The sequence below is a fragment of the Hypomesus nipponensis genome, chromosome 19 (genome assembly GCF_054491055.1).
Source record: "Hypomesus nipponensis isolate SF chromosome 19, ASM5449105v1, whole genome shotgun sequence".
NCBI classification, from domain to species: Eukaryota; Metazoa; Chordata; class Actinopteri; order Osmeriformes; family Osmeridae; genus Hypomesus; species Hypomesus nipponensis.
In genome coordinates this window covers 16,730,702-16,749,441 of record NC_140379.1, presented here as the reverse complement: position 1 = coordinate 16,749,441, position 18,740 = coordinate 16,730,702, and the positions used below count along the sequence as shown (strand labels likewise).

The 18,740-nt window shown below is 49.3% G+C and overlaps 1 protein-coding gene across 5 annotated transcripts; it reads left to right on the top strand.

The window, feature by feature from the left end:
- Positions 1–396: 396 nt before the first annotated feature.
- usp47 (ubiquitin specific peptidase 47) lies at positions 397–18,710 on the top strand. Of its 5 annotated transcripts, XM_084681664.1 has the most exons (29): positions 397–639; positions 3,130–3,189; positions 4,541–4,735; positions 5,428–5,541; positions 5,688–5,841; positions 6,459–6,555; positions 6,668–6,813; positions 7,005–7,084; positions 7,575–7,724; positions 7,939–8,034; positions 8,151–8,303; positions 8,784–8,939; positions 11,518–11,649; positions 11,815–11,891; positions 12,416–12,471; positions 12,605–12,717; positions 12,842–12,949; positions 13,301–13,508; positions 13,674–13,789; positions 13,900–14,019; positions 14,160–14,958; positions 15,098–15,273; positions 15,388–15,468; positions 15,596–15,711; positions 15,869–15,987; positions 16,162–16,292; positions 16,653–16,700; positions 16,812–16,942; positions 17,037–18,710. In XM_084681664.1, exons 1-29 carry the CDS (start codon positions 595–597, stop codon positions 17,209–17,211), a joined length of 4,152 nt encoding a protein of 1,383 aa, XP_084537790.1. In that variant the 5' UTR covers positions 397–594; the 3' UTR covers positions 17,212–18,710. The 5 variants fall into 5 exon arrangements, with proteins under 5 accessions (XP_084537790.1, XP_084537793.1, XP_084537791.1 ...); XM_084681667.1 differs by lacking the exon at positions 3,130–3,189 and having other exon boundaries at positions 398–639; XM_084681665.1 differs by lacking the exons at positions 397–639; positions 3,130–3,189 and adding an exon at positions 3,256–3,364.
- Positions 18,711–18,740: the final 30 nt, after the last annotated feature.

Here is an 18,740-nt window from a genome sequence, read left to right as displayed (position 1 = left end):
GCACCTTTCTAATTCAGCTCCTTAGTGCCTCATAATTCTGTATGTATCTAACAACAACTATGGGTTGCTTTGAAATGAAAGATTCCTAATAGAAAATGGTTTGACCTATTATACATTAAGCATAGGGACATGTCTGATAGGGTATTTTTAAATATTTTTTTATTTATATATACTTTTCATTAACCATAACATTTATAAATATTCCTTCTGCGCTGTAACAGTTCAAATTTCAGAATACAAACATCACATAGGTATTATGAAGATAATTCACTATCACAGATGACAGGTTTGTCAAGATGTTGAGCTCTAGGACGTTACCAGTTTCTCCAAGGATGTGACGCTGAAGGCTTCTCTCAGAAGTCTCGCGTAATTGTAGACCGGCCATTTTTCCCTTCCCATTGACGGTTGTGTTGTTTAGGGGGTAGAACGAAAGTAGCCGACTGCAACCACTTTGATTACAAGTTTGTTATTAGTTTAACTTCTGCTCCACATCCACAGGATTGATACAAAGACAAATAATGTATTTGTTCAACGTCGTAAAGTATTCCCGCTGACATCCGAGCTTGGGTAAATGTCTGTTTGACTGTCGCACAAATGGAAATGGTGCCCAGCGAAGAGAACCAGCTCGTACCCAAAGAGGTGAGGGATTACACCCAAACTGGGTACTGGCAACAACACAGGCCACATTCCAACTAGTACAGCGGTAGCTAAAGGGAGGTTTGCCTTAGCTCTAACTAGTTGAAACTTGGGTGAAGAACAAGGATGTTTGCTTGTCAAAAGCAAATTACCCAGCTGTACGGCCTGTCTTGTTTGAAGACATATCAAGCTGAACTAGCTAACGCATAGTTACAGGCTCCTAGAAGTGCTAGCATGCTAAAGCTATTCTATTCAATAACATCGCTAGCTAACGTTTCTAGCTAGGCTAGCTAGGCTAAATGCTAGCCAAGTAGTTAGCCTATGCAATGTTTCGTGAGCCAGTCTAGCTAGCTAACTGTAAGGTCCCTCGGTAAACAAAAGGCTTTACACTTGGCTATTCTAGCTACATCATGCTGGCTGCATTTAGTTAGCTAGTTAAACATTACAGTACTCTCCGGAGTGGCAAATGTATCACAGGGCTTGATAGCCTACATTGAACAGCTAGGTTACGTCTAGTTTTTCAATGACTGGCATGTTGTTGGCTATCGTGCTAGCTAACGTAGTCACTGCAACTCATAAGTTAGCTCGTTGGTAGCTTTATTATATTATTCACTTAGCTTAACCGTACCCCAACGGGGCTACACACATCTGTACTGTACTTATCTAGCCAGACAGATAACGTTACAATTTATTATGTCGCAATGATGACAAATGCCTCTATCTGCTATCGTACTGTAGGTTAAATAACTAGCCAAAACCTTCCAAGTGAACGAACCACTTGTTAATGTTAATCGGCTGTCCCTTACGTACATATATTAGAGTATCAAGCACTCTAAATTAGTTGAGCGGGTATTTAATGTACAATACCACGGCTAGGCTAAACTAGATCACAACGGTCACAAATAATTGAACATTTTTCTAAACCTACAGCGTTAAATGAGACAAACTTTTGATGTCAAGCTGCCTTGACAAATACAAGTTGTTTCAGAGGGTAGTTAGTTTGTTACACTGTACATTTGTATGCTAGCACACGCCGCACACTCTTTGAAGAACTTAAGAGATTTGTAGGCCTACCGGTACTTATCGTGTAACAGTTAAAAAAATAATGTTATTTTTTTATATATCTGGGAAGGGTTGGGACTCAGTGGTTGAGCTCTCAGACAGTAGCTTATTTAAAACATGTGTCCAAAATGGAATTGTCTGTGTTTTAATCTGCTTTAGACAGACTCTTTCTGTCTTGTTTGCCTAGTAGCGATGAAGGTCCTGGCCGCAGGGCTGTCGGAGGCCTTGATCATCTCCCTCCATCCCTCGAATCATGCAGCAGATGAACCCATTATTTAAGTTTTCTGCAGGGCTTACTTCTCCACAGCCAAACTCAAATGACAATCTCCAATCCTACATTTGGTGCTGCATGGCCTACTGTCACTCTGCATTTTGAGGAAGGTTTTAATCCACTCATTAGTTAAATGTCCTTTTTGAAACATCAGGGATGTTTTTTTTGTTCCTGTTGATTATCAAATAAATCTAAGTTATACATAGTTCAATTGTTTACCATAACCTAGCTATACAAACATGGTTGTAAAGGAAGATCATCTAAAGACATACTTTGTGTCTCCAGCCCCTTCCACTGGTGCTTTTCCTGTAGTGTGGGCCAGTTTGGTTTTTGGGATAATAAATCTCATCCCAACGTACATGACTGACTGGAATCTTGTCCATTTGGATGAGTCAGCAGGCTGCCATGTGTTTTTTGGGGTCTTTAAGATAATGCCTAGTTTCAGCCACCTGCTGTTGAGTTTGCAGTTGAGGTAATGAATAGTAGGCTTTCTTCAAGAGCAGATCATATCAGAATACATTGACAGTTACGTACTACCTTTGTTGTCGTTTTACCATCAATTTGTACAGTAAGGGTTAGGTTTTTCAAAAATAAAAAGGATGGCACAGGTTCAGATTCATCCCAGGATAATGTTAAGCTCTGTTACAAAATCATTGGTCCAGTTATTACTTCCCTGGAGAAGGATTATATTGCCAGTTTTGCCCCTTGCGTGAGAATCAAACTAATTATTAATTAATTGGAGTTATAATGTGCTCATAGCCATTTAGCCTTCGCTCATTGAGCTGGACATTTAGTTATGTGTGCCACTCCTACAGCACCATGTCAGCACCTTGCGATATTATCTGTGATAAAAATACTCTCTAATCTGATAATGCACTCATGTTGGCATCTGCTGCCCTTCTATGTAGTAATTAGCCGGCCCTGTGTTGTCAACATCCAAAAAAGACTTTAACACCTTAAATGGTTCCTATGCGGGATCACCATGAACAATATGAGTCAACTAGGTTTTGGTATGAGTATACTAGGTCCAGACATGACAGATCTCTTGTGCTTGGTCGCATGGGACATCAAGTTGCATCACTGTTTTCCTTCACTGTAACAGCTGTTTGCACCGTTATAATCTTTCATGCCTTTCTTCCACCCCTATCATTTGTCATCAGGTTATGTTTTGGAGTTGCAGGCAAAGTATTTTCGACGAGATGAAGAAAAGGTTATCTCAGGTAGCCCCTCCTGCGGGACAGGGTTTTGCGTGTGTTGGGGGGGGGGGGGTGGGTGGGGGGGGGGGGGTGCTGTGTGATGACGACAGCATGGAGCACTGTTGTTTCGACTGTTACTCTGTGTTACAACCAGGCAACTCATTGCTGGGCTTTTGACATATGTTTTTCTCAGGCCCAGGTCAGTAGTCAGCTGCTTGTCTTGCATGTCGTGTCTCTAACCTAACCATAGAAAATACTGCTTGTCTTGGAACATGGAAATGAACATATCGTTGGATTAGGAACGGGAAACACAAACATTATGCAGCAAACGGCATCTAAGCAGTCTAAAGGAAAATGCAGCGTAACCACAGTGAGACGGGTGAAGGGGATTACACCTAGTTTGCGGATTGCTGGCCAATCCGCTTTGTAACAGTTGTTTTGGACACAGTCCACCATAGGAACACTTCTATTCACCCCTCTGCCTTGAATATGTTTGTCTTGCATCATTTCTTGAATGCCTTGCCTCTGGGACAGAGCTCATAAACCTGGCCTATTTTTTTATCGTCATTATAAAAAGACAAAGGGACTTTACTGTCATGTTCTCATATGAATAACACCTGGAATTGCTTGTGTTTTGGCAATAGTTATATTAGATTGAGGTCTGATGTATGCATGAGGAGTGTGTAAATGACATGTTGTTGAATGTTGTTTTCGCATCTTGTGATGTGTTGGCACTACCATGATAGATTTGTGATATGCTTACAAATGTGGCCGTCTGGAATGAACGGTGCCACGGCTTACATTGCAAAGCTGTGTTTTTCCAGGAACCAAATGCAACAAGATTCTCAGCAGGCCATATCAAAACTGCGTTGCACAACAGAGGTGCTCCAGTTTCCCCTTTCTGGTGTGTGTGTGTGTGTGTGTGTGTGTGCTTGTTGTGTCGTGTGGCTTCGAGTATGAGGACATCTCTGAGTGTGTCCACCCAGTGTTCTCTCTCAGATTCCGAGGTTTCCCCTAAGGGCACACCGGGAGACTGCTGACAACATGGTGTGATGTTGCAGGTCTTATCGAAGATGTGTACATATCAAAGATATGTATCGTCAAAGCTGATTGAACTAAAGTAGGGCTGGGTGATTTTAATCATTAATTTTTTCTCCTCAAAAACAACGTACCAAAGGAATTATTAAAGTTTGTTTTCAGCCTAACAAAAGCAAACAAAGTGCAAACCTAACTTTTCGCAAACTTAGCCTGACTTAATTATTATAATTATTTTATATATATATAGAAAAAGGTGCCTTTGATAACATTTGTTGCCCGGTTCAACACGAAACTGTATTCCTCGTGCCGAACGTGTCTTGCTCGGTGTGCTCCGCAGATCGAAAATGCCGCGGAGGAGCCAAGAGTGCTCTGTATCGTCCAAGACACCACCAACTCCAAGACCGTCAACGAGAGGCTGACCCTCAACCTGCCGGCCTCCACCACCGTCTCCAAGCTGTTTGAGGATGTGGCTCGCAAGGCGGGATACCTGAGTGGCACGTTCGACCTGGCATGGGGCAATACAGCAGCCATGGTAAGTGGTGGGCCCTTGTCACAGGAGTACGCTCACTAAAACGACGTCGGGGATATCGATCATTCTCGGGAAGATGACCCGAATGTGCATGGTATCCTTGTGTTCTATTCCGAGTTTAATGGACGGCTTATGTAGCAGTGCTGTCGGTCAGACCTTCACCAAAATAACCGCCAGGGGATCCACAGTTCCTTGAGGTGCACTCATAAGAGTGGAGGAGAGTGTATGTCCTTTTCTTACCTGGCTTTGGGATAATCCTGCCCCTGACCCAGGCCAGAGCTCAGGGGCCAAGGCAGTCGTTATCTCTCAGAGCAGGTCAGTGGATAAAGCCCCGTTTCCACCGCCTCGCGCCGCGTTGCACACCACAAAACACACATGCAAGTACAGACTGTAGGCGGAGGAAACGATCAGAAGGTCTGGTGGACGTCGTCCAGTCCCACGTGCTCCTGCTCCAGGTTTCCTAAACCAAGGTTTAACGCTTGCTTGCACAGAAGGTCAATAAAAGGCTGGTATCAAAGCGATGGGCCTTTTTCTGTCTCGCACTTATGCATGTTGGCGTGCTCATCCCCGGACGGTGGCCTATGTCTCGCTCCGTCAAGCTCGGACCTGCCCGCCTGCTTTGTGCTCCGAACAAAGCCTGCCTGCCGTCTGGCCTCCGTCCCGCTTGTAACTCGAGCCTGTCCCCTCCTCCGCAGGCACCGCTGGACCACACCAGTGACATGTCCCTCACCGCCTCCGGGTTCGAGGCTGGGAAGAGGAACTTCCTCCAGCTCACAGACAAGGACGGGGAGCAGCCTCAGATAGCCTCGGTGAGAGGGCGGGGGGTGTAGGGAGGACCAGGCCTTCTGTACCGGCATGAGGGACTTCTGTCGGGCCTGGAATGCACTTCAAATGAATACGTTATCGCGTTGGAAGACCACAGTTGTCATATGTTCAAGTGCGTTTGTGCGTGTAGGATGGATCGGCGACAGCAGACAGCAGTGGGCTGGATGACAGTTCCCAGGAGCGCTTCATCGGCCCCCTGCCCAGGGATGGCACGGTGGGCTGCAGCAGCGACTACAGCAGCCCCTCGTACTCCTACTCCTCAATCCTCAACAAGTCTGAAACAGGTAGACCCCCCCAACTATGCACACATGCACACGCTAAATTGCAAATAATAAGGATTCAGCATTTGCTAGTAAGAGGGTAGAACAACTAGCCTGACGTTGTCATACTCATAATTCTAGTCAGAATATGAGTCTGAAAACCCTCCGTTGGGCTGTGACTATGGGGTGTGTTTCAACCGAACTCGTAAAACAAATGCCTCTTCGCTCAATTGGATAGACCTACAACCAATCAGAGCAACGTAATATGTTGTTTGTTGAAAATGAATTCAACCCCAGGGGCTCTTTCGTGACGTTGTTGATTACGTTACTGTTGATCATCTGTCCATCATCGTATAAAGCCCGCCCTGGCAATTTCATTGGTCCGTCCAGATCCTGGTTTTATGTAGTTGTTCCCAATACGAGACCCTCCAGACCCAACTTCCCGACCAAATTTTTTTGTGGGCGGGGAGAAGTTGGGCTGGCAGCCAGGCTATAGAACAACATGAAACCGTACATAAAACATGTTTAATTGAACTCTGTACATGTATATAACTCTGATAGGATTTTCAGGACAAAACCTCACTTCCTGGGCTGCAGCTGCTCCCCCCCCCCTTCTCATTTCTGGTCTTTCTCTGCTTCAGGATACGTGGGGCTAGTGAACCAGGCCATGACCTGCTACCTGAATAGCCTCCTCCAAACGCTGTTTATGACGCCAGAGTTCAGAAATGCGCTGTACAAGTGAGTGACCGTCCCCTTATCAAGATGTATCGGCCTGCCTGTGATATACAGACATGGCATGCTCCGCCCCCGCCATTGTGTCAAACGTCGCTCTGTCACTTGCGCGTTCCAGTTGGGAGTTTGAGGAGTCTGAGGAGGAGCCTGTCAACAGCATCCCCTACCAGCTCCAGAGGCTGTTTGTGCTCCTGCAGACCAGCAAGAAGAGGGCCATCGAGACCACGGACGTGACCCGGAGCTTCGGCTGGGACAGCAGCGAGGGTGGGGCTCTCCGCTACGGCACGACACAACTTTTGGGTTGTGTGAGGGGGGGGGGGGGGGGGGAGAGTCAGAGGATGTTGTTTAGCTGTGTACGTCGAGTTTCCTGCAGTTGAACCTGATGTGTGTGTGTGTGTGCGCGCGCGCGCATGTCGTTCTCTCATTGTGTATCTTGGTGTCTTGTGTTTGTTCAGCCTGGCAGCAGCATGATGTTCAGGAGCTGTGCAGGGTCATGTTTGACGCCCTGGAGCAGAAGTGGAAACAGACAGAGCAGGTGAGAGAGAAAAGAAAGCGAGTGAGGACCCTGCCCCCTCGCCCGGCAACACTAATCCTCAGCCAATGGGAGCCCTCCCTCCAGAGCCAGAACAAAGGGCCTTCTGTGAGGAAGGGGGGAAGGGGCGGTGAGCCCTCAGGGTTAGCTAGTTAACTATTTTGGATATCAGGAGCTTGCTGTAAACAGTAAACACTAGATTTAGTGTAGGGGGCCAGGAACAGGCCTGGACATGTGAACTTCACTGCATTAGCTGGACGCCTGAAATAATCAATGGCCTATATTGACTTCCTCTCGTGATTCACACAAACAAGTTATATTCCTTTCAAACTGTGACTATTCAAGCGAGGTTCGAAATTAATGTGAAACGTGTCTCCTCATCGATGAGTCGCAGGCCTCTCTCAGTGATTGGCGGCGGTATTCTTCCTGGCTGACTGGATGTACTGGTAGTGACCATAGGTCTGCCTCCCCCCCCCCCCTCCTCCTCTGCCAGGCCGACCTGATCAACCAGCTGTACCAGGGCAAGCTGAAGGACTACGTGCGCTGTCTGGAGTGTGGCTACGAGAGCTGGAGGATCGACACCTACCTGGACATCCCTCTGGTCATCAGGCCGTTCGGCGCCAGCCAGGCTTTCTGCAGCGTGGTGCGTCGCTATGGGCCTCTCTGCCTGCATTCTCATATACGAAGCAACCATTCCTCCTATTATTGTACCATACAACAGACATGTATTATAGCCACAGTATATCTAGTCTGCTTCCAAGGGCCATTGGCGTAGTTTGACCTGGGGCCTCCCTGTGTGTGTGTGTGTGTGTGTGTGTGTGTGTGTGGGTGTGTGTGTGGGTGGGTGTGTGCAACAGGAGGAGGCACTGCAGGCTTTCATCCAGCCAGAGACCCTGGATGGGGCCAACCAGTACTTCTGTGAGCGCTGCAAGAAAAAATGCGACGCCCGCAAGGTAGGGGAAAACCCATGCATCAAATTCAAACGACTTTGATGGATTTGCTGACCATCGAGCACAGGGTCCTCCGTGATGGCCCCAGTCCTGACCAGGGCCCTTCCCCCTCCACACAGGGCCTGAGGTTCCTTCACTTCCCCTACCTGCTGACCTTGCAGCTGAAGCGGTTTGACTTTGACTACACCACTATGCACCGGATCAAACTGAACGACCGCATGACCTTCCCCGAGGAGCTGGACATGAGTCCCTTCATCGACGTGGAGGACGAGGTGAGACGGACCCCCTGGGGGCGGCTGCTTCGGGGTCCACGCCGACGCAAACTCGATTGCGTTTCATCTATGAGTCACTTCGATGAGGCCATCATTTATTCATGACGGGAACGGATACCTGGCCTGTCTCTTCATTCTCTCTCTTGCTCTCGCTCTCTCCTCTCTCTCTCGCTCTCTCCTCTCTCTCTCGCTCTCTCTTCTCGCTCTCTCTCTTCTCGCTCTCTCTCTTCTCGCTCTCTCTTCTCGCTCTCTCTCTTCTCGCTCTCTCTCCTTTCGCTCTCTCTCCTTTCGCTCTCTCTCCTCTCGCTCCCTTCTCTCGCTCTCCCCTCTCGCTCTCTCTCCTCTCGCTCTCCTCTTGCTCTGTCTCTCCTCGCTCGCTCACTCTCCTCGCTCTCTCTCTCTCCCTCACATTATTTATCTCTATTCTCTTTCACTCACTTCTCTTGTTTTTTTTCTTCCCCTGGCTTTGCCTGCTTCTAGAAGTCTCCCCAGACGGAGAGTTGCACAGACAGCGGGGCTGAGAACGAGGGCAGTTGCCACAGTGACCAGATGAGCAATGACTTCTCCACTGACGACGGCGTGGACGAGGGCATCTGTCTGGACAGCACCAGCACGGAGAGAGTACTCAAGCCAAAGGTAACCAGCTGGCACTACGCACACTCAAACACATACATATGAGAGGCCGTATAGGCCATAATTCATACTTGGTCTCACATGCATGCCATGACCTCACATATATACCAGTATGCTCTCACATATATACCATTATACTCTTGCACATAAACAACTTGGTCTCACATATGACACCATAACCTCACATATACACTATTATACTCTCACATATACACTATTATACTCTCACATACACACCATTATACTCTCACATATACACTATTATACTCTTGCACATACACTGGCATACTCTTACACAGACAAAAATACCCTCTTATATGTACCATCATACTAAAGTATGACAATATGTGTAAGAGAGATAAATAGTATGTGTGAAAGAGAATGATAGGATATGTAAGAAAGATTATTAGTCTATGTGAATGAGAATAGTTATATGTGCAAGTGAGAATACTTGTCTATGTGAGAGAGTTTGATTGAAACGGAAGTTGTACTGAATTCTCAGTTCCTGATTGGCTTACAGCCTTGTAGCCAAAGCAGGTCTTGCTAAACTGGAGCAACAAGGCACAATTAACAGTAAAACGACGCTTAAAATAAACATTTACAGTTTTTGTTTGCACGTTAGCGCGGTAGACATGATTTTTCTTTTGATTTACCTTCTTTTGCTAGGCCCGTTTGTTTTTGTGGAAGTTAATTAACATTACCATTAATGGTAATGAGGAGGACATTACGTTGTTTTTTACAAATACAATGCGGTGTGTTCCTGACATTATAAGGGAAACTGACAGCATGGGTCCTGACCGCATGGTTTTGCAAAGATTATTTCGCGAGTTTACACACGGCCAATGTTTTCCTTCATTTTGATTAGCCAGCAGTTAGGGGGGAGTGACAGTCGGGAAAGTTTGCGTGCATTTAAGGCTACGTATGCCTGTCTTCATTCGATCATCATTTCAAATGAAAATTCGAAATAATTAGAAGTGAGACAACGATCTATGTTCGATTCAAGAGCACCTCCGACCATCAGAAATGGTCTTCCTGGTCGTCCTCACTTGAGGCATACGTAGCCGTTGTTTTAATTGTGCCTTGTTGCTCCAGTTTAGCAAGACCTGCTTTGGCTACAAGGCTGTAAGCCAATCAGGAACTGAGAATTCAATACTACTTCCGTTTCAATCAAACTCTCTCACATAAACGAGTATTTACATTTACATTTACATGTATTCATTTAGCAGACGCTTTTATCCAAAGCGACTTCCAAGAGAGAGCTTTACAAAAGAGCATAGGTCACTGAACATAACAACGAGATAGTCCCAAACATTGCAAGCAGCCAAAACATGAAGCATACATTGTGAAAAAGCTAAACAAGTGCCAAAAGGGAAGACCCATAAGAGCATGTAGTTATACAAGTTACAAATAAAACAACATGAACCACAAAAGTGCAGGACTGTACCTGTAAAAGAACAATCAACAGTAAAATATTACACAGCAAGTACAAGACCTAACTTCGTTATATCTAACCTACAATAGCAACAAGTCACTCAATAAGAGTCGTAGTGATCCATGAGTGAAGTATTCTCACTTGCACATATAACTATTCTCATTCACATAGACTAGTAATCTTTCTTACATATCCTATCATTCTCTTTCACACATACTATTTATCTCTCTTACACATATTGTCATACTTTAGTATGATGGTACATATAAGAGGGTATTTTTGTCTGTGTAAGAGAGTATGCCAGTTTATGTGCAAGAGTATAATAGTGTATATGTGAGAGTATAATGGTGTATGTGCAAGAGTACAATAGTGTATATGTGAGAGTATAATGGTGTATGTGCAAGAGTATAATAGTGTATATGTGAGAGTATAATGGTGTATGTGCAATAGTATAATAGTGTATATGTGAGAGTATAATGGTGTATGTGCAAGAGTATAATAGTGTATATGTGAGAGTATAATGGTGTATGTGCAATAGTATAATAGTGTATATGTGAGAGTATAATGGTGTATGTGCAAGAGTATAATAGTGTATATGTGAGAGTGTAATGGTGTATGTGCAAGAGTATAATAGTGTATATATGAGAGTATAATGGTATATATGTGAGGTTATGGTGTCGTATGTGAGACCAAGTCGTTTATGTGCAAGAGTATAATGGTATATATGTGCGAGTATAATGGTATATATGTGAGGTCATGGCATGTATGTGAGACCAAGTTGTTTATGTTCAAGAGTATAATGGTATATATGTGAGAGTATAATGGTATATATGTGAGAGTATAATGCTATATATGTGAGGTTATGGCATGTATGTGAGACCAAGTATGAATTATGGCCTATACGGTCTCTCATACATACACACATACACACACACACTACACACACAGAGTCCTCCTCAATTGTGTTGCCTGAAATACAACATTCTTGTTATAACAATGAAATACTAGGAGCAAGTCCAGGAGAGGTCAGGTACTCGTAAACAAATAGCATTTAGCTATCTGCACTGCCATGAGGAAAGTGAAGTTCAAGGCCATCTCTTTGTGCTGATGGAGGGTGTTAGTAAGGGTGTGTCCTGTCCTGTCTTGCAGAGTTCATTGACCTTTGAGCTGTTCTCTGTCATGGTCCACTCTGGAAGCGCTGCGGGCGGCCACTACTACGCCTGCATCAAATCCTTCAGCGACGGCCAGTGGTACAGCTTCAATGACCAGCACGTCAGCAAGGTGCGTCTTCAGCCCTTACACGTCGCCTGCGCCTCACAAACGACTTTCCATAGGACATGCACAACATCCACTCACCTATGCTTTTATAACCATTAGAGTCGGTTTGGCCAGAAATGCCCGGATGTGTTGACGAGTTGAATTGTGTGTGTGTGTGTGTTGTCCCAGATCACCCAGGATGATATCAGGAAGACGTACGGAGGCTCCTCAGGGAGTAGGGGGTATTACTCCAGTGCCTTTGCCAGGTCAGTGGTAGTTTGCTCTCGCTCTCTCTCTCGATCTCTCGATCTCTCGATCTCTCTCTCTCGATCTCTCTCGCCCCAGCCACTTACTGCATTGATCTGGTCCTGTCAATAAGTCCCGGAGAACCCGTCAACCGGGGACCTGTTTACACACGGCCTCCCCCCTCCACTAATGCCCACACCAGCCAGCCTCGTCCATCCCCGGGTCCCCTGCTCGTTGGTCTTCCAGAGGCGTAGCGTTGCCTCACACCATCATGCTGAGCACCAGGGGACAGCTGCGGGCGGGCGGGCGGGCGGGCGGGGTACAGTGTCTCCCTCTGGCTTGTTTACTGAGAGGACGGCCTACTGACGTGGGTCTCGGTAGGCAAACAACGGGCTTGTTGTTGAGGGGCCGGACAAAGCGCCGTTGATGTGTCAACAGCCTTGCGTGTCAGCTGCTCCTTTCATGTGTTTGAGGGCGAGAGAGGATAAGACGTGCGCCGCTCCCTAACGCTGCTGCTTGTCCGTGTGTCTCCCCTCTCCTCCAGCTCTACGAATGCCTACATGCTGATCTACAGGTTAAAAGACCCCGCGAGGAACGCAAGTAAGGGCAAAGCGATAAACTACCCCCCCAAAAAACAAAAAAACATTTGTCACTGTGGATGTAGCATGGTTCACGGGCCTGGACCCCCCCCCCCCCCCCCCACCTGTTTGGTTATTGGCTGCTGCGTTTGCAGAGTACCTGGGCGCGGATGACTTCCCGGCGCACATCAAGCGTCTGGTCCAGAAGGAGAAGGAGTCTGAGGAGCAGGAGAAGAGGCAGCGGGAGATCGAGAGGAACACCTGCAAGGTAGCTAACCCTCACCCTTTGCCACGTCGCCGCACTCTGCCCTCCCCACCCAACCCCCAGCCCCCAGCCTGCCGCTCGGTGGGGCGGGGTCGCCCGGGTTTTCTGACACCTGTCGTCTCCTCAGATCAAGCTGTTCTGCATGCACCCTGTGAAGATGATGATGATGATGGAGAACAAGCTGGAGGTGCACAAGGATAAAACCCTGCTGGAGGCCACAGAGATGGCCTACAAGGTACCTCCGACTGACGGGGGATGACTGAGAGGCTAGTCTGGCCTAGCTAGTAGTGTATAGACATATTGTGTGTATATATATGTAGAGTCGTATTTCGAACACAGTGTGAACCTATGGACTGTCCCAGGCCAGCAGGACAGAGCGGGGTTTCCCAGGGTCTAGCCTACAGTAAAGTGCTCAGACACGGGGCGTTTTTTTTCTCTATAGCTAAGCTTTGTAAACATTCATTCCAATGAACGTTGTAACCGCTCAGCCACCTGACCCCCCCCACCCACCCACATTGGGCTGATTTGCGTGTGGGGGATTGTCTATCTCTGTCCCTTATGGGTGTGTGTGTGTGTGTGTCCCTAGCTGATGGAGCTGGAGGGCGTGGTCCCGCTGGACTGCTGCCGTCTGGTCAAGTACGACGAGTTCCACGAGTACCTGGAGCGCTCGTACGAGGGCGAGGAGGACACGCCCATGGGCCTGCTGCTGGGCGGGGTCAAGTCGTCCTACATGTTCGACCTGCTCCTGGAGACACGCAGGCCGGACCAGCTCTTCCAGCCCTACAAGCCTGGAGGTCAGTGTCTGCCCGCAGCATCCCTAGGAAGCCACGCCCGGGACTTCCCAAGGGGGAGGGGCCTGTTGTTGAGAGGGGTTTGACCCATCGCGGAGTAGGATGCCGCGCGTACGAATGGGGAGGTCAGCTGAAGGTGGTCTCTCGTGTGCGGTTGTGTCTCCGCAGAGGTCATGGTGAAGGTCCACGTGGTGAATCTGAAGGGCGAGACCATCGCCTCTCCCGTCTGCGTCAGAGCGTACCTGAACCAGAGCATCGCCGAGTTCAAGCAGCTCATTGCACAGGTAGGACACTCACAAGACGCTCCTTCCAAGTGACACGTCGCTTGTGAGGTATGTGACTGATCGTCTAGTCCAAACATTGGAGAGTACTAAGCCCGACTGTGTGTTTGAAGGTGACAGAGCTGTCGGCAGACACCATGCGTGTGGTTCTGGAGCGCTGCTATAACGACCTCCGGCTCCTCTACGTGCCCAACAAGACCCTGAAAGCGGAGGGTTTCTTCAGGAGTAACAAGGTCGCTCTCCTATCAGAGTCACTGCACTTGTCCTGAGCAGACCGGGGTGACTGGTGTCTGTCCCCCGTTATTCTGGGGGCCATGTTGCGTTGCAGCTGAATGAGTCACAAATTGTTGACGAGTTGAATTTTCCTCCGCAGGTTTTTGTCGAAAGCTCTCAATCAGCCGACCACCAGGTCACATTCACGGACTCCCACCTGTGGAAACTTCTGGACCGCCACGGGAACACAATCCGACTGTTGGTCTCGCTGCCAGAGCAGTCGCCCGGGAGCCTGGCCAACAGAACTATTTGCCAAAAAGCGGCCGGCGACCCCGAGGAGTCCTCCGAGGGGTCAAAGGGCAACAGGAAGTCTGTGGAGGCCATCCTGGAGGAGAGCACGGAGAAGCTGAAGAACCTGTCCCTCCAGCAGCAGCAGCAGGACTCCAGCAGCGACAGCCCGAAGAGCTCCGACGCCAGCGACTTCGAGCACATCGAGTCTCCCTCCCAGGAGCCGGCCTCGGCCTCCTCCGCCGACAACCGCGAGCTGGAGAACCGGATCGGCGCGGCGGGCGGCGAGGGTCTGGCGAGCGGCGGCGCGTCGTCCGACCAGGACGCCCCCTTCCCCTCGGAGGAGCGCTCGGACTCGGAGGTGAACAACGACCGCAGCACCAGCTCCGTGGACAGTGACATCCTGAGCTCCAGCCACAGCAGCGACACGCTGTGCAACGCCGACAGCGGGCCCATCCAGCTGGCCAACGGCCTGGACTCCCACAGCATCACCAGCAGCCGGCGCTCCAAGGCCCACGAGGGCAAGAAGGAGACGTGGGACACGGCCGAGGAGGACTCCGGCACGGACAGCGAGTACGACGAGCACGGGAAGAGCAAGGCCGAGGCCCAGTACCTCTACTTCAAAGCCGAGCCCTACACCCAGGACGAAGGCTCAGGGGAAGCCCAGAAATGTACGTACCCCCCCCCCCCCCCCCCCCCCACCACCTCTTCTCTCCCCCCTATATTGCCGCCGACGCCATCCAGTCAGATATCCTACAGAGGTGTTCCATGCCGTGGGTTTTGGTCCTCAAGCGTTTGTCTGGCCTTCAGGTTTGCTGGTGCATGTGGACAAGAGGATCACTCTGTCGGCGTTCAAGCAGAACCTGGAGCCCTTCGTGGGCATCGCCTCCACCCAGTTCAAGGTGTTCCGGGTCTACGCCAACAACCAGGAGTTTGAGAGCGTTCGCCTCAACGAGACCCTCTCCTCCTTCTCCGACGACAACAAGGTCGGTTGACTGCTACACCACCTGTACAAGTGTCGACACAAGGGAAATGGAACTTGAACCTGGAACAAAGGTATTCATTCTGTTGTTTATGCCTGACTGCTCTCCTCTGCCCAGATAACCATCCGTCTAGGCAGGGCACTGAAGAAGGGCGAGTACAGGGTGAAGGTGTACCAGCTACTAGTGAATGACCAAGAGGTGAGGATTAGCTTAGCACAATACAGATCCTCATGCTCATTTGGACTAAAACAAACTGTCACAGACTGCATGGGACTGTCATGATATGGTGTGATTGATTTGAGTCCCCTTCCCTGCCCTCCTGCAGCCCTGTAAGTTCCTAGTGGACACGGTGTTTGCGAAGGGCATGACTGTACGACAGTCCAAAGGAGAGCTGCTACCACAGCTGAAAGACCAGTGCAAGCTTGACCTCAGCATCGACAGGTTAGTCAACAGACACACACACAAACACAGACAGACACCCTCGCACACTGATCTGTCCCATGAGTCAAAAGATGTGCAGATGTGCCGAGACAATAGGCCGTCTTTAATCCTTGCACCGTGTGTGTGTGTGTGTGTGTGTGCGCGCGCGCACGTGCAGGTTCCGTCTCAGGAAGAAGACGTGGAAGAACCCAGGGACCGTGTTTCTGGACTACCACGTCTACGAGGAGGACATCAACATCTCCTCCAACTGGGAGGTCTTCCTGGAGGTTCTCAACGGTAACAGTGCCCACCCACCTGCTAGCTCGTTCACTGTGGAATCGGCTCTGCCAAGCTGCGTCGACACCGTCGGCAGTGGCAGTGCTCTCTTTCCTCTCAGGCAGCAGTAATGGCTTTGTGCATGTGTGGCGTGTTTGAGGGGGACGTTCTCCTCAGCTCCTCGTGTCTCCACAGAGCCAGAGAAGATGAAGTCCATGTCCCAGCTGGCTGTTCTAACCCGGCGCTGGAGACCGGCCCAGATGAAGCTCGAGCCGTTCCAGGAAGTGGTCCTGGAAAGCAGCAGTGTGGAGGAACTGAAGGAGAAGGTGTGTGTGTGTGTGTGAGGCCGGGCGTGGGGTTTTTGTGCCTCCGTACGACTTTGTAAGTCGATCGAAGTGTGCGGCCTTGTCTCTTAAATTACATTTGTGCTGTAGTGCAATAGTTAGCCTGGCTTTGAGATCATCTTCCCCCCCTAAGTGCTGCTTCCAGCAACTCTACTGGCTCTGATGCACCACTGGGAACTCTGAGAGCTACGGTGTCTGTTTTCACCACGCACACTATTTACCATCAACCTCTCCTATTCACCATGAGGCTCAAATCCTTCACATTTAGTGAGGCAAATACCTGAACAGACAAATGACTGTTAATGGACCGCCGTTGTAATACGCTGTCTTTTTTGTCTGCAGCTCAGTGAAATAAGCGGTATTCTATTAGAACACCTGGAGTTTGCCAAGGTAAGCTGAGCTCTCCGGCAGCCGTCTTCACCCCGCATCGACCACCTCCTGCCTACGCCCTCATTGTCTTCCCCCGTTGACCGAGCGTCTCTCCCCCCTGTGTGCCGGCAGGGCCGAGGGACCTTTCCCTGTGACATCTCTGTGATGGAGATCCACCAGGACCTGGACTGGAACCCCAAGGTGTCCACCCTGAACGTGTGGCCCCTCTACATCTGTGACGACGGGGCGGTGGTGTTCTACAGGTAAGACCCCCCCGCCCTCGCTCGACGCCAAGGGCCGGCGCGTAGCCCCCGGGGCCTCGAGCAGAGGGCTAACCGCCGGCCGTGTGCTTCACAGGGACAGCACCGAGGAGCCCATGGATCTGTCCGAGGACGAGAGGAGCGAGCTGCTGAAGCGAGAGAGCAGCCGTCTCCTGAAGACGGGCCACCGGGTCAGCTACTCGCCCCGCAAAGAGAAGGCCCTCAAGATCTACCTGGACGGGGGTCCCGCCAAGGACACGGGCCTGGACTGAGGCCTGGTCGGAGCCGGCTCGCCCGCCTGCCCGCCTGCCTGCCTGCTGCAGAGTAACGTAGCCTGGCCTGTCTGGGCCAAAGGCCCCCCCCCCCCCCCCCCCCGTGTGATGTGGGGGCCCCCCCCCCATGCTGACTCGACGTCACCAGCCAGCGCCGTGCGGCTGACACACCCCTCGCCCTCCACCCTGAGCTACAGGGGGTAGAGACTGGCTCAGAAATCATATTGTGCACTATAGTTTATGTACTGTAAAGTTTAAAGGGAAGTGCAAAGGCTAATCAATAATAAAAAAAGAAAGGAAAAAAAAAGAAGAATCAAATATAATACAGATAAATCGATTTTGAAGGTAATGTTCTGCAGACAAGTGCACGAGCAACGCATAGCAGGGAATGCAGGGAGAAAGAGGTATTTCACTGTTGGTTCTCCTGTCTTTACACTGTGTGTCTTTCATTCTGTCACTTTTCTCATTCGGTCTCGGATCCACTCTTTCGGACTACTGGGACCTACCTTTAACCATCTTTTGGGCATGTACCTCTGTCACATTATCACCATACAAGCGCCATCTCATCCTTCCAAACTCGGCCCTTTAGCGCAGAGACGAACGTGTCTGTAACTGTCCTCCTTCATGTTTCTCTTTTGGTGATTCAGGCGGCAGTGGCACTGTCGTCTTCGGTGAATCGAAAATCCGCTCACGGACCGTCATCTCTTGATTGAAGAAGAAAAGTGTTGCATTGATTTGATGAGTCAGTCAGTGGGTGTCACTGCTCTTTTCCCCAGAATGCCGCGGTGCGTGTGCTCGTGGTAGCTCCTCCTACTGCTGCTCTGTCCCTTGGCTTTATAGGAGCTCCGCTTCGCCGCTCCAGATCCACTGGTACATTAGCTGTTAGTCCCCCTGCCACGAGGGACTAGGAACTAGAAGCAACCACCTCGTAACCTGCGATGAGAAAGAGCTTGGTTTTGTTCATTGTAAATTATTATTTTGGTTTTGCCCACGGACTTATTTCTTTCTTAAGTCTCTTGAGCAAACTCTTGGCACACGTTTTAATTTTGTCGTCGTCTGTATTTAACCTTAATTTAGAACTTGGTTCTTCCTGGATGGCTCATTTTGTTTTCCGGCACCATCCATGTGGATGAGCGTGCGATGTGTCTGGAGGCTGCTGACATGCTGTATGGGTTGAGGGGCAGGAGGGGGGGGGGGGTGCCCTCTGCGGTGTTTGGGAGAGAGTGCTTGTTGTAGCGCTCCCTGCTGCTCCACCTCCAGGGAGACTAGAGGCTGGTAGGAGGTCCAGAGCCTTCCGGAGAGCTTCCTGGCTGCACAGTGGAGGAACACTGCTCCTGGGAGCCTCGCATACCGCCACAAGCTCTTCACAGTAGAAATGCCAATTCATGAATTAAAAAAAATAATTATTTCTTTTTGTTTCATTGTTTGAGGTTTAAATCGTGTGTGTGTGAACATAGAGGATTTTAGAAAATAATTAAAACGCTTTTTCTTTTTCACAACAGTGTTATTCTGTCATTCTCATGAAGATG